The sequence below is a fragment of the Rattus rattus genome, chromosome 14 (assembly GCF_011064425.1).
Source record: "Rattus rattus isolate New Zealand chromosome 14, Rrattus_CSIRO_v1, whole genome shotgun sequence".
Taxonomy (NCBI): domain Eukaryota; kingdom Metazoa; phylum Chordata; class Mammalia; order Rodentia; family Muridae; genus Rattus; species Rattus rattus.
In genome coordinates, this window is record NC_046167.1 from 41,877,947 (window position 1) to 41,905,599 (window position 27,653).

Consider the following 27,653-nt stretch of genomic DNA (forward strand, 5'->3'; position numbering starts at 1 on the left):
AGTTTTCTTGTTTAAATATCAAAACTTGGTTTTGCTTTTTTTTTTTTTTTTGGTGATTTATATATTTTTGCTTAATGTACATTAGTGTTTTGCCCACATGTATGTCCATGTGAGTGTCAGACCCTGGATTGAGAGTTACACAGTTAATGAGCTGCCATGTTGGTGCTGGGAATTGAACCCATGTTCTATTGGAAGAGCAGTCAGTGCTCTTATCCACTAAACCATCTTCCAGCCCCCTTTATTTTTGTTTTTGTTTTTGCTTTGTATGTAGGGGTGCTGGAGACCCTGAAGAATCCAGGTTCATGTAGACACCCTCCCACATCATCCCAATTTTTTTTTTTTTTTTTTTTTTTCTTTGTAGAACCTAGGACGACCAACCTAGGGCTGGTACCACTCACAATGGTCCATGCCTTCCCCCATTAATCACTAATTGAGAAAATGCCTTATAGGCTTGCATACAAATGGAGGCATTTTCTCAATTGAGACTCCCTCCTATCTAATGACTATACCCCTGTCAAGTAGACATAAAAAAGTATCCAGGGCAATTGTTAAATAAACAACCAAACTATCCTGCTGAGTTGATAAGATCTTGCCCTGCAACATCTTTAATCCTAGCACTTGGGTAGGAAGATCCCTGAGTTCCAGGCCAGCCAGGGCTACAGAGAGAAACCCTGTCAAGCAAACACATGTGAGCACACGCACATGCACACACACACACACACACACACACACAAAACTATGCTAGCTACACTTACGAAACCCCCTTGATTTATCTTTAAAAAAAAAAAAAAGAGTAACATGGACTGACAAATTCTCAGTACCTCCATGTATATATAATCTCACTCTTCTATACTGCTGGTTTTTCAAACTTACTTGTTACCCTGCTTCCACTCTTGATTTTCAACTGTACTATAGATAGCATTGATAATTGCCCAAATAAAGTATTTGCTCATAAGATCATTCCATAAGTTCCTGTCCATTAAGTCAATTCAAACACAAAGCACATGTCAAAGAGAAAGACATGGGGCAATTTAGCACTTGAGGTCAGAGTGTATGCAGCTGTACCACACACAGCAGTAAGCTCGTGGGTGACAGTGTTCATGTATTTTGTTCCTCTCCTTGCTGCATCTGTCACATATTTCTCAATAACAGAACTATAGGATTTCAAACAGTACCAGGAAGGTATATTTCAAAATATTAGGAAACCAAGACCATCAATTGTTCCAAATATGATCAAGTCTTGGAACAGGTGTGTAACAATATGGTAGGCTAAATCTAATCTTTTGTTCTACTCTATTTTAACGATGCGGTTTGTAGTGAGCCATATTGGATTTGGGCCTAGCCGCTTTGTGACTGCATAGCTCAAGGTGGCTACTTGACTCTGGGCTGCATGGCCACAGAGGTTTAACCTTGAAATGACTGCCATACGGACATGAGATTGTTGAACTAAAGCCTCTCCCAGGAAGACCCTGGGAGCAATGACAGGATGTTTCAGCCTGAGCAAAACACCGGATGTCCCTGAGCAGATTCCTGAGAAGGGTTCGACCTTTTCAAAGAACATGTCCCCGGAAGACTGTTGCCTCTTTGTTATAGGAGGATATCTTGCAGTGTAGTGATTCACCTTATATCCTTGGGCACTTCCCAAACTCCCCCACCCTAAGCTTCAGTTCCCGCTTCTATTCTTGCCTCAGAGCTTTAAATGCTGTACATTTCTCTCAATAAACGAGACCTTGACAACAGAACTTTTGCTTGATCTCCTTCTTCTCTTCACCCCCATTTTGGCCCACAGGTAGAAAGCCTCTTCGGGACCCTGAATAACTGGGTTCCCGCTGGCGGGGGCAGCGGTTATCAAATGATAAATAGCTTGCTTGTTTGAAAGCATTAATTTTTGTGTATCATATATGTGGTGAGCTCATGGGTGAAGGCAACCTTAAGGAATCACTTTTTTCTCTTCACCTTTCAGTGGGTTTCAGGGACCGAACACACATCATCATCTTGTGTAGTAAGCACATTTTTTTGAGCACAAGGTCTCATTATGTAGCTCAGACTGTCATGGACCTCACAATGCAAACCAGGCCGGCCTCTGAGTTTCAATAGCTGAGATTAAAGGTGTTTGCCACTGTTGCCTCACTACCCTGGAACTTGACGTTCAGTCATTCACGTTGTATCCATGGGAACAAATTCATCCCTGTGAAAAGTAATGAGACCTAATAAAACTTTTTGTATAAAATCTACTTACTACCGTTCTTTATTTTTGTGTAGACCGGGCCAATGAGTATTTTCTGTGATTGTGTGTCTGCCACATGTGTATGTGCTTGCTGTTAGGGAGAAAGGGGTTACTAGATGTTCTGAACTAGACTTACAGAAGGTTGTGAGGTGCCATGTGGGTCACTGATTACTGAACTTGGGATTCTCCAGAGGAACAGAAAATGCTCTTAAAACACTGAGCTGTTTCTCCGGCTCCTAAATTATATATTTTCTACAAAGTATTCTTTCTTTCTCTTCCTTCTTTCTTTTCCTTCTGTAATGGGCCTCCAGACTTTAGTAGGCCCAGAGACCTTAGCACAAATGACTCCATGGTAGAAACGCCATTCAGGCTGTAAAACTCAGCACATAGAAAGCACCACCTGCTGAAACTAAAGCAAGGGCCTAATCCAACAAAGCCCACATGGCTGGGAAAGCCTCTAAAGGTAGCGACTTTGCTTTTCAGCTTCTGTAGTTCTCTGCCCAGCTGTTTTTGTTAAGTGAAGTCTATCGCCCCAGGATATGTTTTTTTTTTTTTGTATTGAAAAGCCCACTTGAGAAAGGATTGGGACCCTACTGTTATACCAAATGCCCAATGTGGTGCCTAATAAAGACTTTCTATTGGCTTAAACCCATGTCTGATTTAGTCTTCTCTGGTGAACATCCCACAACACCTCCCTTTCTTTTCTTTTTTCTTTTCTTTTCCTTCGTTCCTTCGTTCCTTCCTTCCTTCCTTCCTTCCTTTTTTTCTTTCCGAATAAGTTTCCTATTATGTAGCCTTGGCTGGCCTTGAACTTACTATATTTTTAGACCAGGGTAGCTGCAAACTCAGAAGTTTGGCTGCCTTTGTCTCCCAGGGGCTGGAATTAAGGTACATAATCATCACTTCCAGCCACAGTCATTGTTCTAAAATCCCTGACATATTGGGAAAAATTTCACAGAATATTTTTCTAAAGTTTGAGAGGACAGTTTGGAATTGAAAGCAATGGAAAGTGTGTTGGATGAGAAGGCCTGCGCTATCACGGTGAGCTCAGTTATGGAAGAATCTGCTCATTCCTAAATACATAAAATGATTTTGGGTGAAGCACTGTCTCTCTTATGACCCACAAAATTTAAAACTATGTCATAGGTTGAGTTTCATAAGTATCGGTGACAGTCTTATTCTGATGTCTCAGGAAAACTCAACTAGTGGTCAGTAATTTGTGGTATGGGCCTTTTGATAAGTACATGGAAAAGAAGAGTCATTTATTGATAACAGCAGAATTTGTCTTGTTAATTTACTGCATTGTTGTTTTATCATTGTGAAGTAGCAATCTCTAGGTAACACAGGATCAGCAGCGCAGACAGAGCTTCTGATTATTCCCAAAATGTATTGCAACCACAGCAAACACACAACAATAACAAAGCATAAACCACACAAGAGAAAATTTAATCTGCTTGCACTTTTATGTTCCTTTTTATTGTGGGTATGTATGTGTCATCAGGCTCCAGTGGCAGTGTCTGCCTAGCATGAAGTTCTGAGCTTGACATTCAGAACTACATAAGCCAGGAATGGTGGGTGGCACACGGTGGTAATTCTGGCATTCTGATGAGGCAGGAGGGTCAAGATTTTGGTTTTTTTTTGTTTGTTTTTTTTTTTTTGGTTCTTTTTTTCGGAGCTGGGGACCAACCCAGGGCCTTGTGCTTCCTAGGCAAGCGCTCTACCACTAAGCTAAATCCCCAAACCCCGAGGGTCAAGATTTTAAGGTTGTGGCCTGTAGTAGTTACGAACTTGTTCTTTCACATGACCCAAGTTAAATCCCCAGCACCTTTGGAGAGGAAGGGGGATCTCACAACTGCCTGCAACTCTAGTTCCAGGAGATCCAGTGGCTCTAGCAACCAAGGGATCTTGCACCACCACCATTAGCCTATAAACACAAACATAAAAAAAGCTTAAAACTTCAAGGTGATCCTTGGCTACTTATGGATTCAAGGCTAGCTTGAGATGTTTTTAATAAATGAACGAATGAGTACTTTGTTATGTGTTATAAAAATGGGTAAGCATTCTTATTGATGAGTTTATATTAACTCCCCCCCCCCCCATTTATGAAGGGGCTGAAGAGCTACCTGAGTTCAGTTCCCAGCACCCCTGTCAGGTACTCATAACCTTCCCTAACTTGAGTTCTAAGGGACCTGACACCCCTTTCTTGTCTCTCTGGACACCTGCATACAGATACATATACATTAAAAAATAAGTCTGTTTTGAGACAAGCTCCCTTATTTTGCTCTGGCTGTCCTGATATTCATTACCTAAATCTCAAATTTGGAGATCCTCCTCCTGATCTGCCTCCCAAGTGCCCAGCTAACAGTAAATAAAAATAAACTTTAATTTTTCCTTTGCTACATTGGTAATGATATTTCTCTAGGTTCTTTTCTTTATTTTGGTTTAAGCCTGGGTCTTACTGCTGCGTAGCTCTGGCTGACCAGGCTGGCCTTCAACCCACAAATCCACATGCCTCTGTCTCTTGAGTGCAGAGGTTGTTGGGTTGAGGAGAAACAGCTTTTTTGTTTGGGGGTTGTTTTGTTTTTTGAGACCAGGCCTTACTATGTTTCCTTCACTAGCTTGAAACTCACAATGGTATTTTTATGAAGTTAGAACTGAAGCTCAAACACTGAAATTCAAAACCCTAGGCGACTTCTTAAATTCTTCCATGTGATACGTATGCATGTCTTATGACTTCTAATAAAATAGATGGGAAGTATACCATGCATTACTATTGAACCAAGTGAGAGACTAAGACATAGGGCTAATAGGCTTATTATATATCGACTGTGGTGACAAATTGTGATTAGTAACAGGGCCAAGAGTTAAGTTTATCATCACAGCCATATAAACTACAGAGCAAGGTATATCCGAACCACAGAAGACGAGCTTTCCGAAACGCGTGGTAGTCCTGAAGTGATCCGTTTTAGAGGGAAAAAGTAGTACAAAGCGGCCAGACACAGGCTGCTTTCTCAAAGAGTTCAATTCGCAGTACCCATAGGACAGCTCAATTGGAACTCGTCAGGCTGAGTTCTTTTAAGAGCCAGTTATGTTGTAAGTTGCCCTTATATTATCAGAGGGCATAAAGGAACATTAAATTTTTACGAAGACTTCCCAGAGATAAGAGGAGAGAAAGGATCACCGGCCAGTTCCTCTCTTGTTTATACAAAAATATTGGACATATTACCAATACTGGAAACTAATGTTGCAGTCCTTCAAAGTTACATGAATTGAGCCTCCAAATGGTAACTACTGTAGTGTAAATGTAAGCACATATATTTGTCTAACAGCTTAAGACAAGATACCCGAGAGAACATCTATACACCAGTTGGCAGGACTGTAGGCTTTCACGAATAGAAAACCGACATGCAAACTAGGTGCATACGTAGGTTTGCCCTGATTGGACAACGTACTAAGCCTTATCAGTCCTGTGACTAGTTCTGTTAAAGTTAAATGTACATTCTGATGAGTAAAGTCTGAACAAGCGTTACCTCCTTCCCAAAACATGTAGTGGCCCTGAAAAGGACCTTTAAGGATGATCGGGATGTTTGTGTAATTGAGCAGCTTAGCCGCCGAAGCCGTAGAGGGTGCGGCCCTGGCGTTTCAGTGCGTAGACCACATCCATGGCGGTGACGGTCTTGCGCTTGGCGTGCTCCGTGTAGGTGACCGCGTCGCGGATCACGTTCTCCAGGAACACCTTCAGCACACCGCGGGTCTCTTCGTAGATGAGGCCGGAGATGCGCTTCACTCCTCCGCGCCGGGCCAGGCGGCGGATAGCGGGCTTAGTGATGCCCTGGATGTTGTCGCGCAGGACTTTGCGGTGGCGCTTAGCGCCGCCTTTACCCAGACCCTTCCCACCTTTACCACGTCCAGACATAATGTCCTACAAAGGAACAGATGACTTTTGTGGGAAAGCAGTTCCCACTTATAGGGAATATGCGGACCGGAGTGAAAACAGGAAGTCCTGGGGCGGAACTGGGTATTTTGGGGGGAGGCACACTCAGCTCAAGTTTTTTTTTTTTTTTGGTTTGCACAACGCTAAGCTTCAACCATCCATTTTCCTGCTCAGGCAGGCCACTTCTCTAACCAGCTGGGTCCACGGAATCCAGGTGTAAACTCAGTAGGTTGTCTCTCAAAAAGGGACAAAAAAAAGTACCTGTTAGCATTCTGTGTAAGCTCCACACTTACAGTTATCTGGCAACAACCAGGTATGCCTCACACTATAAAAGGGGCTGCTTGCCCCTCCTCACTCTCTTGCTCCCTCTTGTTCTTTCTTGCTCTTATTCCCCCCCCCCTTTTTTTTCCCTCTCATTCCCCTCTCCTAGTCTCTCCAAGTGCTCATTGCAGGCCTCTACTCTCCTCTTTCTCTACTTCTCTCTTTGCCCTACTACCCTCCCCAAACCCTGAATAAACTATTCTATACTATAGCTGTCGTGTGTCTGGTCCCTCAGGAGGAAGGAATGTCTCAGCCTAAGCTGAGGCCTGCTGAGGCATTCCCTGCCCCCAGACTCCCATAGAACATTCACCCCCACCTCCTTACCTTTCTATAAACACAACATTGGTGCTGAAACCCAGGACCAATATCCTCTGTTTATCTTCTTATAAACACATCAGTACCTGCCTACCTTGTAAAAGATCCAACATTATCCATTGTTGCAGAAGAACATAATCTGTGAATTCGGCACACGCGAGGGTTCTTTTCGAGACACGCACCCGGACACTTAGTAATCTCCAATTCTAAAGGATAAATAGAACAGCAGCAGGCACTGAACTGCTGGTCAAATTTGCAGAGCTCTCTCCCGACCTCAGTGCAGCCCACGGGACTGAGAATGTGGCCGCTGGTCTCTGAGTAGGTGTGTTTCGACAGCCATTTTGCCAGGCCTGGAGAGTACAAACCTAGTGCCAGTCAAGAGGTTCTGCGTGGTAAAACTGCAGTTTCTGGGTCCTGGCTGGGTCATGGTGGTTCTACATAGATCTTGCTCTGCTCACACAAGCAACTTAAGAGCAGGGACATTTGCTGTGACTTCCTAACTGGCAGCAGCATCTGAAAGCACCGCTGTAGATAGACACTGTCCCACAGGGTCACAGCTCCTTCCAGTTGATGGGTTTCTTGCCAGACTTCTGGAGCAGTTCATTGGCTTTAGAAAAATGTCTACCTCCAAAGAATCCCCTGTTCACCGACAACGGGGAGGGATGAACTGTTTGCAGGACATGGTGATGCTTCCTGTCATGGCACTGCCTTTCTGAGCTTGAGCGCTCCATAGAAGCTTATCATTTAGTCAGTACACGACTGCGTCCGTGAACTGCTCCCAGCCTCTCTCCTTATGGGATTTGACTTGGTGTGCCCGGAAAGTGAGGATGGCGGTGAGGAGGAGGACTCCTTGTCTGGCCCACCCTGACAAATTTTTTTTGGCTAGGGTGAACAAAAACATCAATGTCTGTAGACAGCTCTTTAAAAATGTTTTCCAAACTGGCGGAGGTGGAACTGCTTTTTGGACACTGAAGCAGAGCCTGTGAGCTTGATTAGGTCCGTGATAGGGCTCTTGTCCCACATCACGGATGTTGCCCATCTGGGTCCACGTGAACACCTGCTCGGGGGGTGGATAGACCTTGTGGTGTTTCCTTTCTAAAGCAACAAATCCCAGAATCTTGACGAAGTACGGCTTCTCGAACTCTCCATACAACTGCTGCTTCCAGCTTTTGCCGAGGCCGGGGGCCACGTTGCAGGTGGCGAGCCTGAGCAACACTTCGGCCTTTTTCTTCTGGCTGCTCCGCATTGAGCGGCGAAGAGGGCGGCGTGGCCTGCTCATTCTGCTCCACCCCGGCCTTCTTGGGCAGGCTAGCCTGCCAGGAGTCCGCGTGCTCAGGCTCCGAGCCAACCTAAGGCCTAGGCCGGAAGACATCTATGGTCCATCCAAGCCGGGGACGTACTTCGCCAGCCTACAGGGGCTCGTTTAATGCTACAGTTCTTAAATGGAAAGGAAGCGAATTCCATCACCTCCCCACACTTTCAGTTTTCTTTAGCCCTATTCGTATAGGACCATACTCATTTAATTTAGGTGTCCAGAACAGCATAAGTAATGTTGCTCATTCTTAATGCGTGCGGGCTTCAGTTACTGTGATTCCTACCATGTCCTTATAAATTAAAACTATATACAAAGGACAATTGCACCATTTGCATTTATACTATTTTCACTACTTGGGAATAAGTATGCATTTTAAGCTGTAAAGTTAAGTTTTAAACTGAATGATTTGATGCTGAAAAAAAGTATTGAACTACACAGCTGGGTGACCGTGCACACTCCAGACGCGGCCTGGCACACCGAGTTCAAGGTCAGCTTGTTTTTACAAAATGAGTTGAAAGGCAGACAGGGCTGTCAGGACACGGTGACCAGAAACACAAAAATCCAAAACAAATAAAAAGCTTCTGAACCTTAAAATTAAATTGAGTATCTAGTTATCAATATTGGCAGTATTTAAATTTCAATCTCAGTTAAAGTAGGTACAACTTAAGTACAAGAAAGAGTTAAGAGTGCATGATGATATAAATGCAGAAACCCGGATGGATTAAGATTCAACAATAGCTTTCAAACACCTACACCCAGATGCAGCCCTTCCAGGCCACTTTTGTGTCAGGATTACGCGGCCGGGTGCCTTGGTTTGGCATTGAGTCAACAGCTTCTTAAAAGACATTGTGGATGGCTCTGAAAAGAGCCTTTGGTTCTGGATGAGTGAACGGCTGGTCCTATTTCCCCTTGGCCTTGTGGTGGCTCTCGGTCTTCTTGGGCAGCAGCACGGCCTGGATGTTGGGCAGGACGCCACCCTGCGCGATGGTCACGCGGCCCAGCAGCTTGTTGAGCTCCTCGTCGTTGCGGATGGCCAGCTGCAGGTGACGCGGGATGATGCGTGTCTTCTTGTTGTCCCTCGCTGCGTTGCCTGCGAGCTCCAGGATCTCGGCCGTCAGGTACTCCAGCACGGCCGCCAGATACACTGGGGCGCCGGCGCCCACGCGCTCCGAGTAGTTGCCCTTGCGGAGCAGCCGGTGCACACGACCCACGGGGAACTGCAGGCCGGCCCGGGAGGACCGGGTCTTGGCTTTGGCGCGAGCCTTGCCGCCCTGCTTCCCACGTCCAGACATAGTAAAAAGCCGAAAGATAGAACCTACTCACTGAGAGATGACACCGCTATGCTGTGGCACTTATACGCAACACAGGGCGTGAAAAAGTAGCAATTTCATTGGTTACATGGAACTATTCGCCTAGACCAATAACACAGTTGGTTAGAAAAACCCTTGCTATGATTGGGTATTTAGTGGATGACGATTGTTAGTTCGCGCTAACCAAAGCCACAAGTTTCTTTAAAAGTCAGCCTGTGCAGAGACAGTACAATTGTTCGGACCTATTTTCTTTTGTTTGGTGTTTCATTTTCGCCATGCCTGAGCCCGCCAAGTCCGCTCCGGCCCCGAAGAAGGGCTCCAAGAAGGCCGTGACCAAGGCGCAGAAGAAGGACGGCAAGAAGCGCAAGCGCAGCCGCAAGGAGAGCTACTCGGTGTACGTGTACAAGGTGCTGAAGCAAGTGCATCCGGACACGGGCATTTCTTCTAAGGCCATGGGCATCATGAACTCGTTCGTGAACGACATCTTCGAGCGCATCGCGGGCGAGGCGTCGCGCCTGGCGCATTACAACAAGCGCTCGACCATCACGTCCCGGGAGATCCAGACGGCCGTGCGCCTGCTACTACCCGGGGAGCTGGCTAAACACGCGGTGTCCGAGGGCACCAAGGCGGTCACCAAGTACACCAGCTCCAAGTGAGTTCATCTTAACTCACTCCTAACCCAAAGGCTCTTTTCAGAGCCACCTACACTTTCAGTCAAAAAGTCTGTTGCACATGCGTCCTCCCATGTAGTCAATTTGGGGTGGTGGACGTGGACATCTAGTTTTTGCCGCTCAGCGTTTTCTTCATGTGGACCCTTCCCTCTCCAAGTACTTTACAAGCAGCTCCTAGTGTCATTCCTAAGTTGAATGCTATTGGGACAGCCAATCATGTTTTGGATTTTCGGGTATTCCTTTGGCTTTGTTTACAGGGATATTTTATTTTTATGAATGACAATTTAACATCTCTTTGACTTAAGTATGTAAATATCAACCTGGAATTAAACCTGTAGATATTACTGTTTTTTGAGTATATAATGTGTGTTAGGGTTTTATTTTCTTTTAGCAGTGTAGTTTGTAATTCAAAAGACTAGAGCCCATCTGATCAGGAACTACTTACAATGTCACATTCTGTATGGAAAAACCTAAAGGTAACCACAGTAACAGTGCTAAGTGTTTTTAAAGAACTTTATATTAAGTCGTTTTTCTTTTTGTTTTAGTTTTTCTTGACAGTCTGTAGCCCTGTCTGTCCTGGAACTTATGCTATTCCAGGCTGGCTTGGAACTCAGAAGTCTGCCTGTCTGGCGTCCTGGGATTAAAGATGTGTAGGGACACATCCAGTTTATGTCATGTTACTTTGTAGCAACCTTACAATACAAATTACATTTGTGCCTATACTACAGATCACAAGGCACATGTCAGTGGCCATTAACAAATTTCCTGAATTTCCTCAGTTAGTAAATAGTAACTCCTTTATAAGGAGTTTCAGAATGTATGGCTGTAACCACAGAGTATTGGCACAGCCTGTCTAAACACTGAGGAGTAATGAGCGTCTCTAAGATACAGAGTGGTGAAATCTGGAGCCTATTCTTGACCCAAAGGAAACTTTTTTTTCACAAAATTTGAAACAGTTTGTTGTTATCAACAGAATGTCATTCTCCAGTACTGTTCAAAGAACGGGCACTCCTATCTAACTTGATTATTAGCTTCTCCTCTGCTAAAGTCACCTTTCAATGAGCATTATCATGGGACACAGTCTCTTCACATCCATTGCTCAACATCTTGCCCAAAGGTCTTTCTGAACAAATTTCCATTCACACTTTTTATTAAAAAATGAATCTAGCCAATTCACTGGCTGTGTGACTCATGAGTCAGTTAAAAAAGTCTTACTTCTGGCCACATCTCTCTCCTAGCAAGATATATGACCATGTATACCATGTCATGTTCTACCCATCCTGATGGTTTCCCTTCACCAGGGTCTTTGAAAGCTGACTTAAAAGGAGTTTGGAGCGCTGCAGCTGTCCACTTCTGGATATGTTCTACTTAACATTCAGAACCATCAGTAAGCCAGGCCCTGGTTTTTTCTCAGTCCATTATAGAGCGAATCCCAAAAGGTTACACCTGCATGTTTGAGAAGTAGAAACCATAGGCCTTTGGCAAACTACTTCATGTGACTTGCTTAAGCCTTCAGGACCTGCTTAGGCTCAGTCACAAACATACATTCACTTTGTAGTTGGCAAGAATTGTCCTGTGCACATCCACCTTCATGGCCTCATCAGTCAGATAATACCCAGTTCCTGATGGGCAATTCAGTCACTTGGTAACTTGGTGTCCCATTGTCAAGTATTCAGTTTCCATTAAGGTTCAATAGCAGGCTAAGAGCTGTTTCTAGAAAGAACAGTTTTCTGCAGATGATAGTAGAGCCTTGCTCCAAAATCCCAAGGAAGTCCTCTATAATTAACCCGTAGGGGCTGACAAAGGGTTCAGATGTTTAGTGACTCTCTCTCTCTCTCTCTCTCTCTCTCTCTCTCTCTCTCTCTCTCTGTGTGTATACACACAGATGTTGTATGGCCTATGTGAGCAGTCAGAGAACAATTAGAATACTCTTTCATTTGATACTGGAATGTGTCTTTAAAGTACTACATTCTATAACTGCCTCCTCTCACTTATTTGTATTATTGTTCCACTAGCTGTCAGACTGATGCGAACACAACCCCGCTTTTAAACTTAAACATTTCTTCTTTCTTTTGCCAGAGTTTCATTATGCAGTCCTTGTGTCCTAGAACTCACTACATAACCAGGTTATATTGGGAGTCAGAGAGATCTGCTGATTGCTCAAATTATAAGTGTTTACCTTTTCTTTTTTCTTTTGTTCTTTTGAGACAGTGTCTTTGTAGCTGAGAATGACTTACTGCTCCTTGACCCACATTTATTTCCCAGAACCCACGTGTGACTGTTGGGAACAAGCAAAAGAAATGTATGTTAAATGCTATCACTTCATTTTTAGACTCCATTTAATCATAGGGAGAAACTAAATTCTAGGATCCAGGCTCTAGAATACTGGGGGCTTTCTAATAGCTGAACAGCTTCAATTATAAGGAAGGAATCAGTTGTCTGAGTCTAGCCTTCAAAGACAGCTTCTTCATCTTCCTGGTAGGATAAACTAGGTTTATTTTCTCAGGCCCAGGAACCTATTTATCATGACTGATGAAAACTCCTTTGCTTAAACTCTATGTCAAAATATGACTGGACAATGCTACAGACCACCCTGCTCTCCCTCGCTTTATGGCTTCATCCTTTAAGTATGCCGCACAATGTTTTTTCAAGGTCACATTTCAGTCCCAAGTCTGGGCTTTGGCACTGATCAGTGAGTAGTGGCTGATTACAATAAATTCATGTGCATTTACCTGGTGTTTGAGTTATGTTGGATTTAAGTGGACCTCCACAACAGTGACACACAACAACTTGTTACTCCAGTTTTGGGGATCAGATTTTGAGCCATCTGAGCCCCTGAAGCTCATGGTAGACATACATTCACTGAGGCACACAAACACATACAGAAATAAAAATAAACGAAAAGGACATTTTAAAAAAGAAATGGCAGCTGTGGTGGCTCATGTCAGCCTTTGGGAGACTGAGGCAGGTGTTCAAGGTTACACAGCAAAACTCTGCTTCCCCCTCACAACACAACAAAACAAAACAAAATTACTTTACTAACACAGGTAAGTAAGAAAGCAATGTAGTTTTGTTCCTGTGTTCCTTTAGTTCAGCACGTGTAAATAGGTTTGTAAACTCAGTGGTGGAGAGTTTGATCCCTTCTTTTATGTCCTCAATTTTCCTCCCTCCTCTTTCTGTTTGTTTTTAGTTTGGGGTGAGGTTGCTTCCTTCTGTTTTGAGGTATGGTCTTGCTATGTAGCCCAGGCTGGCCTCTAACTCTCAGCAATCCTCTTGCCTTGGCCTTCTGTGTGCTGGAATTACAGGCGTGCATCCTGATAGCTGGCTCACCCCCACCTCTACTCTCAGTACAGGGCATTAAGCACAGGGCCTCAGCAATGCAAAGCAAGGACACTACAGACAATCACTGCCAGCTGAGATGCATTCTAAGCCAAGAAGAAACTAGGGGGTGGGTTGCAGGAGGATGGGGGAATCTCTTATCCTTGCTTGGAAAACATTCCTTACTGACCCACACTCCACACTGAATGTTGTCAATGAGAAAGTTAAAAGCGACTGTACTCAGTGTATTCGTGTACACTCTGTGGGTTTGTTGTGAAGCAAGAGTCCTATGAACGTGGTCACTCCTGGTAAAAAGATGACCATGACTTTGTGTTTGCTTTTCTGTTTGATTTTTGAGAGAGGACCTCAGGTAGCTTGGGCAGCCTTGAACTTCCAATTTTCTGCCTTTGATCCTGTGTCCCAGGTTATAGGCCTGAGCCATGGTGCAGGGTTTTATGTGTTACTAGGTATCCAGCTTCTTGTGTATTAAGAAAGCACTGTGCCAGCTGAGCTCCTGGGGTCTCTCTGTAGCCCAGGCTGTCCTGAAACTCACAGCACTCATCCTATCTCAACCTCAAAAGCTGGCGTTATAGCCTATTTGTTAACCCTACATCCCAGGGAAATTCATCCTGAGACTTAAGAATGCTTTTGTTGCTGTGATAAAACACCATGACCAAAGCAACTTGGGGGAGGAAAAGGCTTGTTCTCACCTTACCGGTTATAGGTAGGTCATGCTTGAGGGAAGTTTGGTCTAGAATTCAAAGTAGGAACTTGCTGGCAGGAACTAAAGCAAAGACCACAGAGGCATGCTGCTTTATGGCTTTCTTCAATTCTTCATATTCAGCCAGATTATACAGGCCTCTGAGGGCATCTGCCTACAATGAGCTTGCCCCTCCTATATCAATCTGATGCCCCCTCACACTAATCTGATGGACGCATTCCTCATTGGAAGTTCCCCTTTTTGTACTGGTGGTTCTCTGTGTGACCTTGACATTCCTTCCTTCGAGAAAGCCAAGGAATTCATAGCAGATGATTTGACCCCTCCAAAACATTATGGGAACTATATATGGTACTAAGGTATCCAGCTTCTTGTGTATTAAGAAAGCACTGTGCCAGCTGAGCTCCTGGGGTCTCTCTGTAGCCCAGGCTGTCCTGAAACTCACAGCACTCATCCTATCTCAACCTCAAAAGCTGGCGTTATAGCCTATTTGCTAACCCTACATCCCAGGGAAATTCATCCTGAGACTTCAGAATGCTTTTGTTGCTGTGATAAAACACCATGGCTAAAGTGTTTCTCTGCTGCCCCTAGACTAACAGTATGTGTTCTAATAGGAGGATTCACATTGTTTTATATTCATACAGAAGGTAAAGGAATTAGCTAAATGCTACCCCAATTATGCCTGTTGCATAATCCTAAACTCAATCCTAAACTTGGTTTTACGTTCTCTTAAAAGACAAACTGTCCAAAGACAAATATCCAGAAACTACTGCAATATCAAGATTTTCTTCCAAAAATTGTCGGAAGTAGAGACTGCATCAACTCCTTGCTCCTACAGACTTAGCACAAGTGGTTTGTTTCCTCAAGGCTGTTGCCTAGCTCACTTCCTTCTACTAATTTGCCTGTAAGTCTTCCATTCTCCACTAGAAAGGAATATAAATTTCAAGATTTCTCTGATCAGGGTATTTGGTTTTCTTTCATGTAATATGCCTACACACTTTGTTAGACCTGACAAAACCCACAGCTGTCTTGATTAAAGCAAGTTTTATATTTAGAACTGGGAAGTCTGCTGCCTCTCCCAAAATTAAGATTTCCGAGAGCAGCCCCCTCAGTGGGTTTTGAGTTACATTTTATGAGGAAACATGAGGGCTGAAAGAAAAGAGTTGTGCTGTTAGCACCAAGACAGAAGAATGGGGGACTCAGGGCTCAAGGCTGCCTGTGAGGTAGATAAGTTGTAAAAATACATCATGTCATCAGGGGATGACATCAAGGTATCTGGGAAGACACATTTTAGTAAGGCTAGAAGGCAATCATACATCACAGGTTCAGGAGTTTAGCAACACAAAGGGGTGGGCATCATACATTATGGGGTCACAAGATTAGTAAACTGAAAGGCATGTTTTGCAGGATATGTTAGGCATGGGAAACAAACTTAACTCTTGTAAGGTATGGAGATTTAATAACAATGTAGTTCTCTGGCTAATGTGTTTACCACCATATTCTTAATCATGGGTCACTGAGACCAAACCTTATTTTCCCTCACAAGAATTCAGTCTGAAATTCTTCTAACTCAAAACAGCTGATGAACAAGCTTGTAAGCATAGTGTGAGGCTGAAGGAGATTTTCTACTTAAGCCTTGCTACAGAGTAAGATTCAAGTTTTTTGCACACAAAACATCAAAAAACCAAAGCTACCAACCTCCTGGAAAACCCAAATGGCTTAAAAAAAAAAAAAAAAAAAAGAAAGAAAAGAAAAAAAAGTAAGAGACTATTATATAATGGGATAAATTAAAACATTTATTTTATAATGTATGAAATATTTCTTTTTCAGGATCATATTTTGGAGGGTAGTTCACAGTTCAGTCTCCACTCAGATAAGTCTGTATTTATGTTGCAGCTTCAGTTCAATCATTTTAATTTCCTCAACTTTAAAAGGAAGGAAGATAATAGAATTTGTTCCACAGGATTCTATAGAGATTAATGGAGATGGTTAAAGAAAACAGTTAGGCTTTATTAAGACCTTACTAGTCATACATTCCTTTTAGCGGCTGCATACTAACATCTCATTGATATTCCATTACTTTGAGCTGTTCAGATTCACACTTAAGTCGACAATATTTGCATTTAGTAACTTGTAGGACTTACAGAAATAGGGCTTTAAACTTCTTTAAAATTGTTTGATTTAATCTTAGTAGTTTATCCTCTGAAAAAATCCAGAAAAAACCGAAAAAAAAAAAAAAAAAAAAAAAAAAAAAAATCACAGTAAAATACAATATGTCCTTTAGTTTCTTTTTTCCCCTCCCACAATCTATTTTCTGTCATCACCACACCAGTAGACCATGAAGGTGTAACAGAATTTATAAAAGTTGAACACACTTAGAAAAAACGGAAATAAGTTTTCTATCTTGTAAGAACAAGTCTGGTTCAATAGGCCTGTGAATCCAGAGACTCATGAAACTGAGGCAGTAAGTCCCATCTTGAGGATAGCCTGGCTAGAATTAGTTTGAGAACAGACTGCTATATCAGTGAAATTCGCTCCGAAAACAAAACACTTAAACCAAACGACCAAGAAAATGGGACCCAATCAAGTTAAGCTGCGCCTGACCATGTAGAGCTCCGGGCTCCAAAGGACGATTTGTGACTTTTGTACGTACCCTAGTTCCATACCCTAGTTCCAGAAAGAACACAAGGTGTTTTATTGAACAGAAGCTACTGTGACGTCTTAGCTTTAGGAGTTCAAAAGCATATTTAATACACTGGGTTATAACACTAACAAGATAGGCTAAATGTCAACTAAGCATTCCTCATAGACTCTGGAATTCTAAAATGAATGTTAAAGCCAGTGTGGGTAGAGGTGTTAAAACCCAGCACTCAGGAAGCCCTTAGTCTCCGAAGTTAACCTGACCTACACATAGAGAATTCAAGGAGAGGCCGGGTCAGTGAAACATTGCTGCAATGTTATCAGTAATAGTAACTGTTTCAGCCCGAACCAGTACAAGCAATTGAACTCTGTTTTGAGAATGTGCTTGGCTCTGAAAAGAGCCTTTGGGTTAGTGAGTTAAAGGAACTCACTTGGAGCTGGTGTACTTGGTGACCGCCTTGGTGCCCTCGGACACGGCGTGCTTGGCCAGCTCTCCGGGCAGCAGCAGGCGCACGGCCGTCTGCACCTCGCGGGACGTGATGGTCGAGCGCTTGTTGTAATGAGCCAGGCGGGAGGCCTCGCTGGCGATGCGCTCGAAGATGTCGTTGACGAACGAGTTCATGATGCCCATGGCCTTGGACGAGATGCCGGTGTCCGGGTGCACCTGCTTCAGCACCTTGTACACGTAGATGGAGTAGCTCTCCTTGCGGCTGCGCTTGCGCTTCTTGCCGTCCTTCTTCTGCGCCTTGGTCACGGTCTTCTTGGAGCCCTTCTTCGGGGCGGGGGCGGACTTAACCGGCTCAGGCATTTTTAGATAGGAAGTCTAACGCTCAACAACTTAGGCAGTGACTCTTTGGGTTTTTTTTTTTTTTTTTTTTTTAAATAAGGCGTTATTCAAATGAGGCATAAGCAAGCCCATTTCTAATTGGTTAAAAATTTCAAATTTCCATTGCCCACCACAAAAACGGTTCTCATTGGTCTAGCATAAAAGAAGAAACCAGCCAATCGCATAGGCTCTTTTCCGCGACCAGAGAATCCTATAAAAACCAAGCTCCTCACCCTTCAGCAGTAGAAGTGTCAGTACTTGAGCATCTCTCGGAATGTCTGGACGTGGGAAGCAGGGCGGCAAGGCTCGCGCCAAGGCCAAGACACGGTCCTCCCGGGCGGGCCTGCAGTTTCCCGTGGGCCGCGTGCACCGTTTGCTGCGCAAGGGCAATTACTCGGAGCGGGTGGGCGCCGGCGCTCCGGTGTACCTAGCGGCTGTGCTGGAATACCTGACTGCTGAGATCCTGGAGCTGGCTGGCAATGCGGCCCGCGATAATAAGAAGACGCGGATTATCCCGCGCCACCTGCAGTTGGCCATCCGCAACGACGAGGAGCTCAACAAGCTGCTGGGCCGCGTGACCATCGCGCAGGGCGGCGTCCTGCCCAACATCCAGGCCGTGCTGCTGCCCAAGAAGACCGAGAGCCACCATAAGGCCAAGGGAAAGTAAATATCAGTCATCCTATCTATAAACAAAGGCTCTTTTCAGAGCCAACCACTCATTTCATTTAAGGAGCCTAAACGTTTTTTGGACCATTTTTAGTTACTAAAAATTTGTCCTTTAATTGTAGAAGTAATCTCAATTTCTGTCCTTGATAATGCAGCTTCTGGTAACATTTTAGAAGCCTTCAGTTTTGTAGATTATAGGTTCATGAATTTTGTGTTTTGAAGGCTTTAACTACCTTAAGTTTCATAGTCTGTTCATAAATTCAAAAAGGAAAACTAGGAAGCAACTTTTGCCTTAGTACTTAAGATTGTGTTTTTAAATTGAGAATTGTTAACACCAGGTGACTCCTTTGGATTGAAAATTTGGCATCATTTAGGTTCCATAGAGAATGCATTCTTTGAATTTCTTTTGTAAATAAATGATGTAGATAAAAAATTTGAAATATCTTAAGTTTACAGAATTGAACCAGTGGTGGCCATTATTCATTTCTACGTATGTCGAATTTTGTTAAACTCAACTGATGTAAAACGCATTGAATTTTCAAGGTGTAGTAAAATATTTGAGATAGAGTAGTTCGATGTGATAATGAAGGACACATCACCTGACATTTTATCCTGTTTTAGTGTACTTTGGAATAAAGAAAAATGTTACTAGCAGTTATCTGGTAAAAACAAATAGAAGAACCCATACGTGAGAAGGAAAACACAGCATGGAGATTACTAAAATGTATGAAAGAATTTCCAAATGCATTTCTGTGGACACTTACCTAGCATATCAATGTACCCTGTTTCAGTTTCAGTGTACTTCCTACGACAAATTATTCCACTTCTTGTTATCTGTACTGGGGGGAAAAAAAAGAACTAAACAATCTATCCGAGGAAAGAAAATCCAGTCTGTAGATTACTAAAAGACTCAAAGTTGCACATGTATTCTGTTGTTATATAGTCCAGGCTGGCCACTAAGTAGCAATTCTCCTTTCTCAGCTTCTAGAGTGCTTGGCTTACAATTGTACTACCTACATTTCAAAAGGAAAGGCAGGATTTAAATGAATTTGAAGCTGTTCCGCATGACTTAAAGATTTAAAAAAGACAAAAAACAAAAACTCAATACGGAAGGGATAGTTGGCCAATAACTTTAGAGTTCTGGAGGCGTGGTGTGGTTTTGTCCAATCAGCTTCAGATGCTTATTATAAATAGGCCTTCAGTCCAGCACCATCTAGCACTTATCTGTGAGGCTATGGCTCGCACAAAGCAGACCGCTCGCAAGTCCACTGGTGGTAAGGCTCCGCGCAAGCAGCTTGCCACCAAGGCCGCCCGCAAAAGCGCTCCGGCCACCGGTGGCGTGAAGAAACCCCACCGCTACCGTCCTGGCACCGTGGCTCTGCGTGAGATCCGGCGCTACCAGAAGTCGACCGAGCTGCTGATCCGCAAGTTGCCTTTTCAGCGTTTGGTGCGTGAAATTGCTCAGGACTTCAAGACCGACCTGCGCTTCCAGAGCTCCGCCGTCATGGCCCTGCAGGAAGCGAGTGAGGCCTACCTTGTGGGTCTGTTTGAGGACACCAACCTGTGCGCCATCCACGCCAAGCGTGTGACCATCATGCCCAAGGACATCCAGCTGGCCCGCCGTATCCGCGGAGAGAGGGCTTAATACTCTACTAATCTCTTTCTCAAAGGCTCTTTTTAGAGCCAACACCTTTTCCCATAAGGGGCTGTTTCACTAGCTTTGGACTTGCAAGTAGGTTGCAAACCTGAAGTCTTTAGTTTTTAGGGCTTCAAGTATCCTTTTTAGATTTCCTGCCGTATTTTCAATACATAACTAATATACAGAAGGTTTGGAACCGTCTTACAGTGTCACGAGTGTGCAAATAGGCAAAATGAAGAACCTCTCCTGGGTTAAGATTAGTCTGGAAGCTCCAGGGCTTGACCTATTTAGTCTAGCAAAAAGCCAAATTCCAACAGTCCTGCTCTTCCCAGTTTCTTGAGCTGTGTGCAGAAGCATTCTCAACTATGGAACAAGGCTACTGAAAGGATAATGAGCGCTCCCACATCACTTCAGTTTGCAGGAGTGTAGTCCTAGTTTCTACTCCCTTTGCTGAATTCTGTCTTAAGTATTTAATCTTTGGGAGAAAAGGCTCCAGGAGAATGCCAGGGATTTCCTTCACATGCACAATCTCAATCTCCATCAGTGAGCATCATCAGGGAGACTATTAGCAGGATAAGACATGATCAAAGCCACCAAACTAGCCGAATTTCAAAACATCTCATACATAGGACTTAGTGTTTGATGCCAGGTATGTCATTTGGGTATAAGGATTAACTGAAGATGACACTCCGCACAGGTAAGGTGAAACACCTGACAGAAGTTTCCCTTTAGAATGCCATAAAGGAGAATTTCCCTGTTATTGTGCTCTAACATACCAAAAAATAATGCCCACCACGGAGGAGTCCTATTGGGTTAGCCTCTTCCCATTACTAATTTACTCTATGTCTTTTCCTTCCCATATACTTATTCCCCAGATCCTTAAAAGAGCCGATAAACTTTAGTTTTAATTTTCTTGAGCTTGCTTGCTGCAAGGCATTTCTCTATATATTTCATTAATCACTTTCCATGTTAAAATACCATTTGTCAGCTCAATTTGGAGGCCCTAGGGACCAAACTTAAAGTTAGATGAAGGTTTTTTCCTGTTTTCAACTCTTCATTAAAGAGAGAACTGGACCCAAGAGTTTTGTGTTATAAAATTTCAAATAATGTGCCCAGAGCCTGTGCTTTTCCCCCAGGTAGAATGATTCTTGGTTTTAAAATAGTTGTTCCAAGGAAAGCAGATTGTTGAGGGTTTTCTGCAAGAGACCAAGATCACTCACAACCTATGAGCGAGCACTGAAGAGTAGAGTCATTACCTCACAAGAGCTTGTGCACTTCAAGATGCCCTTACACAAACTATTAAAAATGAAATTTTTTTCACTGACATTGCAGGTAAGAGAGGAGGAGAGTGGGAGAAAACTAATTTGCTCTGGAAGATAGTATAGGGCGTTTGGTAATTCTTTTTAAACAGCTGGAGTCTTTGAGAACCAAGTAACTCTGTTGACTTGCCAATGATCTTTTCTTCAATAAAGTCATCTTTGGCTTCTGCGTTGCACCTTTTGTTTCTAAATGTAAGAAAGAGGATGTCTGGGTGTAGTTGATTTCCATGGGTAGAGAAAGAGGACAGGAGTGAATTCTGAACAGCCCTTTTTAATCTCTTCCCAGTGTGAAGAAATATGGAGCAGCGGCTCTGATTCTTGAATGTTTTTGGAATGAAGAAAACTTGAATCACTTTTCAGCAGAAATATGGCAAGTCTGAGAAAGCACAGAGGAAAGCAGCACAGAGCTGGAGTTTGAATCTCTCTTTCCCAAATAATTATATATGGAAAAAACACAAAGAACCACATTTTGGCAAGTGTGCGTGCGCGTGTGTGTGTGTGTGTGTGTGTGTGTGTGTGTGTGCACGCAGCGCACATTCATCTAAGCTTCAACTACACTGATACACCTGCAACACTCTTAATTTGCAGGCTGGTTAGCTCCTGTTATAAAGAAAGCATTTTGCACACTTGACATTGTCAGAAATATTTGTCATCTGCCCTCTTAAGTTGTGAGTTTCATATCAACCAATCACAAAGACTATGCTGTGAGTGAAGGCAGGCCAGGAGCCTGACTTATAAACAAGGATGACCCAGTAGCAGTGGGTAACTCTGAATGTGAGGTGGATGGAGCTATTTTCAAATAAGCCTCTTTAGAATCTGGAGTTTCAGCAGTTCTTTCTTTTTCTCTGAAAATCTTAATATGGTTCTCTGGTAAACACCAAGTAATTATTGCTTGTGCCAGATATTCCCAATTAGGCAAAAAGCCTGATCATAAAACAACGTGCCTACTGTCTGATCTTACTACTTTTGTTGCTGGCAAATATGACCACATTAAGTGGGGGCCTGGGCAAAAGCCGCGTCAAACACTACCCAATAGTCACGTGCATCATACTGAATATCAGCAAGCCTGCCATCTTCTGCCTGGCGCAACAGCAGCAGCAGCAGCAGCAGCAGCAGCAGCAGCAGCAGCAGCAGCAGCAGCAGCAGCAGCAGCAGCAGCAGCAGCAAGACCATCCTTGGCTTAGCTACTCCAGAGCAGCAGCAGCAGCAGCAGCAGCAGCAGCAGCAGCAGCAGCAGCAGCAGCAGCAGCAGCAGCAGCAGCAGCAGCAGCAGCAGCAGCAGCAGCAGCAAGACCATCCTTGGCTTAGCTACTCCAGAGGCTGCCTTAGTCTCCTAGAACTGTATACATTGTTTTTGTGTAGCCTGCTGTCTCTGCGAATTCCCACCTTCCCTTCCTACCTTAATGGTATATCTTTGTAACTTGTAAATGAATGCCAACCACGAACCACGTGTACCTTACAGTGTTGCTATGATATAGTAGTAGAATCTCAATGCCTTCTGGGGTTGGAACTCCAGTAAGTTGAGGGTTCACCCATTTTGATTTTTTTTCGCGCCAAAATCGCAGCAGCGGAGAGAAAGGCAGTATCAATTACAACTTCTAAAAGTTTCCGGTCATAAAACTGTTCCAGCGGTTCTTGGGTGAAATCAAATGTAAGAAATGTTGACGACTCCAGGAATAACTAATTCTTTTGTTAATTTTCCTTTCAGATATTTTCCATTAAATTTTTGCTCCAAATAACAACGCCCTTGCTTAAATAAATAACGAGGAGTCCTTTGGACTCCAAAGCCAACATCTTCTCGAGATGATAATTCCTGGGAGTTGCTAGAGTATTTTATCCGCAGAAAACGAAAATTGTACATTTAATATAAAATGTAGGCAATGTTTTCCCTTTCATTACTTGATTTAAACGCGCACCAATCCCCTGTTTGGAACATGACGTCATCAACTTACCGTCCAATCCCAAAAGGTGGCTTGTTATATATATACTTGAATTTTCTCAGCACACACCTCATTCTACACTCCTCTCAACGTTCTCAAATGGCTCGTACTAAGCAGACCGCTCGCAAGTCCACCGGTGGCAAAGCCCCGCGCAAGCAACTGGCCACCAAAGCTGCCCGCAAGAGCGCTCCGGCCACCGGCGGCGTTAAGAAGCCCCACCGCTACCGTCCTGGCACCGTGGCTCTGCGCGAGATCCGGCGCTACCAGAAGTCGACCGAGCTGCTGATCCGCAAGCTGCCATTCCAGCGCCTGGTGCGCGAGATCGCGCAGGACTTCAAGACCGACTTGCGCTTCCAGAGCTCGGCGGTCATGGCCCTGCAGGAGGCCTGTGAGGCCTACCTTGTGGGTCTGTTTGAGGACACCAATCTGTGCGCCATCCACGCCAAGCGTGTGACCATCATGCCCAAGGACATACAGCTTGCCCGGCGCATCCGGGGTGAGAGGGCGTAGTTCCCCTCCCCATTTCTACAAAAGGCTCTTTTCAGAGCCCCTCCATTATCACCAGAAAGGAGCTGTTTACCTCACTCGTATCCTTTAGTATCTAGCAACTGCAACCCTTGAGAAGCCCTTGTGCTTTGCAGAAGCCATAAGCTGCGTCCTTCTAGCCTATCTCCAGTTTTTGTTGCCTCCAACATAGGCTTAGACCATTGCCAGTTTTACCCTCCAGAGGCATATATGCCTTAAACTTCCTGACTCCAGGGTGGCAGGCATCTAAAGTCTGCGGAAATTAAATCCTATGGTAAGTCTGTAAATCCATGCCTTTTTGATAACCATTATGTAACGCTACTAGTTCATGGAAGTACCCATTATATACTTGGTAGGTTTGGCTGCTTTGTACACCATTCCTACATTATTTGTAGCAAATATGTTGGCTTCTTTAGCGTCCTTGCCGACCTCTGCATTGGTAAGACGGCCTTTATTCCATTTTATTTTATCGAGATAAGGGCTAAAGTACCTCAGTGTTCCATGTTGGACTCACTTGAATAAGTAGCAATAAAAGACCTTGTAATAGTAGTCTTGCTCCAGTTACATAGTTGATAGGATTATAGGTATGCTCCAGTAAACCTTACTCCAGAAAGACTATTGTTTGGAACAAAAGACACACAACTCCAAACTGTGTTTCTTTTACAAGATTTCTCTGTGTAAAACAAAGTAATATTCTTTGTGATTTATCCATCTGAACCATTCTGATGGACTTTATTAAACTAGTACAAATCTTGTACTTCTTTCCTTACCAAAGCGACACATAGCTTAGCAAATTTTACTTTCTCTTTACCTTTTATTTTCCTCAGTCTTTTTTTTTTTTTTTTCCCCTTAATTCAAGACAAGGTTTCTCTGTGTAATCCTATCTGTAATCCTGTGTAAACAAGTCCTAGAACTTGAGCTATAGACTCCAGACTGGTCTTGAACTCACAGAGATCCACCTACTTCTGCCTCCCGAATTCCTGGATTAAAGCTGTGTGCCACCACTTCCCAGTTTCTCAAAATCTTTGAATTTGTATAAATGTAGGTTCCTCAACAGTATTCTAAAATACTGGCCTTCTTGTCATCTAAACATGCAAAAACTACCAATGTTGTTATTGGCTATTTATAAAGAGTGTGAGTGATTGTGCTGTTGTTTTACTTTCAAAACCTCACTGGCCATCTATCTCATTCAAGGGCAGTAGAATCTCCTTGAAAATTCTTCTGAAAGTTTTAGAATTTTTCTTAGGTAAAATATTTTTTAAGGTAAGTATTTTCTGTCTCCAAATATCCCTAGGAAATTGTGAAAGCCCATTGATCAGAACCATATCTAATTTATTTTTACTTAGAATTATGGTGATTGGCATCTGAAGTTAGTGATTCCTTTTTATGTGTTTGAGATATGTTTTAATATTTATGTACATGAGGGTTTGCCTACATGTATATATGTGCATCACTTATATGCCTTATACTAGCAGAAGCCTGAAATCCTCTGGGACTGGAGTTATAGTCAGTTGCAAGCTGTCCTGTGGGTGTTGGAAACTAAACCCAAATCTCCAAGAGTAGCAAGTGGTCTTAAATGCTAGGCTGTCTCTACAGCTCCTAAATATAATGATTTTCAATCTCCCTACTTCAAAGAAGTCACTCTCGCACTAGAAATATTGCATTTTCCATTAAAGATATCAACCCTGTACAAAGTACTAGGAGTTTGAACTATTTTAAAGAGAAATATTTAAAGTGGTTAATTTCAGTCTGTAGCCCCTAGGCCTGTGTTATTTGCTACAGATACAAACAACGTTTTTGCCCAAAGCAAAAGAACTATTAGTTTTACTCTTGAAAAAATTAAAGGCGGTATCTTTGTACAAATCCTCTTAAGTAATGTTCCTTGCATCCTTCGTATAAGTTTACAGAAACATGCAAGTAACTCTCAGGATGCTCTCTGCTCGGTGGATTTTTAGTAAACACTGGAGGGATTTTTAAAAATATCTTTGGTCAGTTGCGTGGGATTCAAAAAAGCACAACCAGGTACGTGAATCCGAAGGCTGTTCTCCTTTGGAACTCCAAACTGCCAATTTCTGTGGCATTATTTTCGGCAGTAAGTAAAAATTTGGGGACTAACAAACACAATTTGGGATTGTAACCTTGAGTCGCTGCGGCCAGAGGGCGGTGGATTGGACGTTCCACCAATCACAGCCCAGCACCGGCTTATATAAACCCGGAGCCTGAGCAAAGGAGCATTGCAAAATTTGCTCTTCGCGTTAGTTTTCCTTTTCTTGCAGCTTTTATTCTCGCCATGTCTGAAACTGCTCCCGCCGAGACTACGGCTCCCGCTCCTGTAGAGAAGTCTCCCGCCAAGAAGAAGACAAAAAAGGCTGGCGCCTCAAAGCGCAAGGCCACTGGTCCCCCGGTGTCTGAGCTCATAACTAAGGCTGTTTCTGCCTCTAAAGAGCGCGGCGGCGTGTCCCTTCCTGCTCTGAAGAAGGCATTGGCTGCTGGTGGCTACGATGTGGAGAAGAACAACAGCCGCATCAAGCTTGGGCTCAAGAGTTTGGTGAGCAAAGGTACCCTGGTGCAGACAAAAGGTACCGGCGCCTCTGGTTCTTTCAAGCTTAACAAAAAGGTGGCTTCCGGCGAAGCCAAGCCCAAGGCTAAGAAGACTGGGGCTGCCAAGGCCAAGAAACCTGCAGGTGCCACCCCGAAGAAGCCCAAGAAGACTGCCGGGGCCAAGAAGACCGTGAAGAAAACTCCAAAGAAAGCAAAGAAACCTGCAGCGGCTGGAGTAAAGAAAGTTACCAAGAGCCCTAAGAAGGCCAAGGCTGCTGCCAAGCCTAAAAAGGCGGCTAAGAGCCCGGCAAGGCCCAAGGCGGTGAAATCTAAGGCGTCCAAGCCTAAAGTTACCAAGCCCAAGGCAGCTAAGCCTAAGGCTGCCAAGGTAAAGAAGGCTGTTTCCAAGAAGAAGTAAGCTTGCTTGTAACAGCAGGAAAGCCCCAAAGGCTCTTTTCAGAGCCACCCAGAGAACTCTGTGAATGTAGCTGTACACACTTTAAGCTCTCCCGGGTTTTCTCTCCCAATTGGGCCAACCAACTGGAACACCTTCCCGCCCTGATTTGGGCCCTGTGCTCAATCTACAAGGTAAGACGGTTTAGTCTTACCTATGGATAAATTGGTTATGTTGTCTGTTGGTAGTCTCGCGGCCCACTATGGTCACTTGGGACCTGTACGTGGGCCATAACTGCACACACTCATTCTACCTCCATGTGCCAGCTGGTATTAGTCTACGTTGGGTACTTTCCCCAGTGTGAAAAAAAGCATTGTTAGTAGCCAACATTCACTTAGGATTAAGTGAGACCTCGCGCGAAAAATAACTCATTGGCTGTGTCGTATTACCTTAAACCAATGGTACTCTGGTTTATTACTGACTTTAAACTTGATTGGACAGTCATTAGATGACGTTCACAGATAACGCGGTAGTCATCGCCATAGTCTGTTTAAAATGAAGCCGGTGCGGAGACCATCTTCCCTCCCCCCACTTTAGAGTTTCCTTATCTTAACAGAGCTTGAGCTGGTGGAAGTCTCGGTCCGACTGGAAGGGCTCGACTGGAAGGGCTCGTAGAAGGCGAGGGACAAGTATGCAGAACAGCAAGAGGTGGAGCCGAAGCTGCAAGGTGTAGATGCTGAAGGTCCTGAAGCAGGTCCCCGAACACGGGCATCTTTTCCAAAGGCTGTGTACAAATTTCCACTCTCAAGTCATTTACGCTTTTTTGGAGCCTTTTTGCTCAGTTCTTCCATTGGAAGCACCCAGACACTGAAGTCCCTTAATGAACGGTCCTTTTGTGCTAAAGGTTTGTTAATGTAGTAATGGGTGTGACACTCCCCTAATAGGACTTTCACTGTATTTGTTTAACATTAGATCAGTTTTAAGTGTTAAAGACAGTGTAGCATTTTCACCTTTAAGGTTAGATTATTGCCAAT

General features: G+C 43.8%; 8 protein-coding genes, 1 long non-coding RNA gene and 1 pseudogene across 9 annotated transcripts in view; 5 read left to right on the forward strand and 5 right to left on the reverse strand.

Moving 5' to 3' along the window:
* Positions 1–27,653, forward strand: part of LOC116883526 — a 58,590-nt gene that overhangs the window by 1,596 nt on the left and 29,341 nt on the right. The window contains exons 2-3 of the mRNA XM_032884699.1: positions 1,752–1,789; positions 19,493–19,824. Coding sequence (XP_032740590.1) covers positions 1,752–1,789; positions 19,493–19,824 — 370 coding nt within the window. The remainder of the gene's footprint in view (positions 1–1,751; positions 1,790–19,492; positions 19,825–27,653) is intronic.
* Positions 5,775–6,162, reverse strand: LOC116883524 (histone H4). The gene has a single exon (XM_032884696.1). It carries the CDS (start codon positions 6,141–6,143, stop codon positions 5,832–5,834), a length of 312 nt encoding a protein of 103 aa, XP_032740587.1. The 5' UTR covers positions 6,144–6,162; the 3' UTR covers positions 5,775–5,831.
* On the reverse strand, positions 6,277–7,068 carry LOC116883527. The gene is made up of 2 exons (XR_004385768.1): positions 6,892–7,068; positions 6,277–6,397 (listed from the first exon to the last, which is right to left on the reverse strand). It is a non-coding gene; the product is annotated as an uncharacterized LOC116883527 (long non-coding RNA).
* LOC116883896 lies at positions 7,311–8,959 on the reverse strand (annotated as a pseudogene).
* On the reverse strand, positions 8,572–9,404 carry LOC116883518 (histone H2A type 1-B). The gene has a single exon (XM_032884691.1). It carries the CDS (start codon positions 9,402–9,404, stop codon positions 9,012–9,014), a length of 393 nt encoding a protein of 130 aa, XP_032740582.1. The 3' UTR covers positions 8,572–9,011.
* Positions 9,657–10,351, forward strand: LOC116883523 (histone H2B type 1-C/E/F/G/I). Its single transcript, XM_032884695.1, has one exon. The coding sequence runs from the start codon at positions 9,698–9,700 to the stop codon at positions 10,076–10,078; it is 381 nt and encodes a 126-aa protein (XP_032740586.1). The 5' UTR covers positions 9,657–9,697; the 3' UTR covers positions 10,079–10,351.
* LOC116883515 (histone H2B type 1-F/J/L-like) lies at positions 15,907–17,611 on the reverse strand. Its single transcript, XM_032884687.1, has 2 exons — positions 17,201–17,611; positions 15,907–16,096 (listed from the first exon to the last, which is right to left on the reverse strand). The coding sequence occupies exons 1-2, from the start codon at positions 17,575–17,577 to the stop codon at positions 16,057–16,059; spliced, it is 417 nt and encodes a 138-aa protein (XP_032740578.1). The 5' UTR covers positions 17,578–17,611; the 3' UTR covers positions 15,907–16,056.
* On the forward strand, positions 17,858–18,271 carry LOC116883519 (histone H2A type 1-B). The gene has a single exon (XM_032884692.1). It carries the CDS (start codon positions 17,870–17,872, stop codon positions 18,260–18,262), a length of 393 nt encoding a protein of 130 aa, XP_032740583.1. The 5' UTR covers positions 17,858–17,869; the 3' UTR covers positions 18,263–18,271.
* On the forward strand, positions 22,842–23,737 carry LOC116883514 (histone H3.1-like). Its single transcript, XM_032884686.1, has one exon. The coding sequence runs from the start codon at positions 23,100–23,102 to the stop codon at positions 23,667–23,669; it is 570 nt and encodes a 189-aa protein (XP_032740577.1). The 5' UTR covers positions 22,842–23,099; the 3' UTR covers positions 23,670–23,737.
* Positions 25,854–26,905, forward strand: LOC116883513 (histone H1.5). Its single transcript, XM_032884684.1, has one exon. The coding sequence runs from the start codon at positions 25,975–25,977 to the stop codon at positions 26,641–26,643; it is 669 nt and encodes a 222-aa protein (XP_032740575.1). The 5' UTR covers positions 25,854–25,974; the 3' UTR covers positions 26,644–26,905.

Coding starts and splice junctions, on each gene's coding strand:
- LOC116883524 (XM_032884696.1), bottom strand. CDS start 6,143: ATGTCTGGACGTGGTAAAGGTGGGAAGGGTCTGGGTAAAGGCGGCGCT.
- LOC116883518 (XM_032884691.1), bottom strand. CDS start 9,404: ATGTCTGGACGTGGGAAGCAGGGCGGCAAGGCTCGCGCCAAAGCCAAG.
- LOC116883523 (XM_032884695.1), top strand. CDS start 9,698: ATGCCTGAGCCCGCCAAGTCCGCTCCGGCCCCGAAGAAGGGCTCCAAG.
- LOC116883515 (XM_032884687.1), bottom strand. CDS start 17,577: ATGCCTGAGCCGGTTAAGTCCGCCCCCGCCCCGAAGAAGGGCTCCAAG. Junction 16,097..17,200: donor ACCAAGTACACCAGCTCCAA/GTGAGTTCCTTT, acceptor TAATCTCTATAG/AATCCTGTGGAACAAATTCT.
- LOC116883519 (XM_032884692.1), top strand. CDS start 17,870: ATGTCTGGACGTGGGAAGCAGGGCGGCAAGGCTCGCGCCAAGGCCAAG.
- LOC116883514 (XM_032884686.1), top strand. CDS start 23,100: ATGTTTTCCCTTTCATTACTTGATTTAAACGCGCACCAATCCCCTGTT.
- LOC116883513 (XM_032884684.1), top strand. CDS start 25,975: ATGTCTGAAACTGCTCCCGCCGAGACTACGGCTCCCGCTCCTGTAGAG.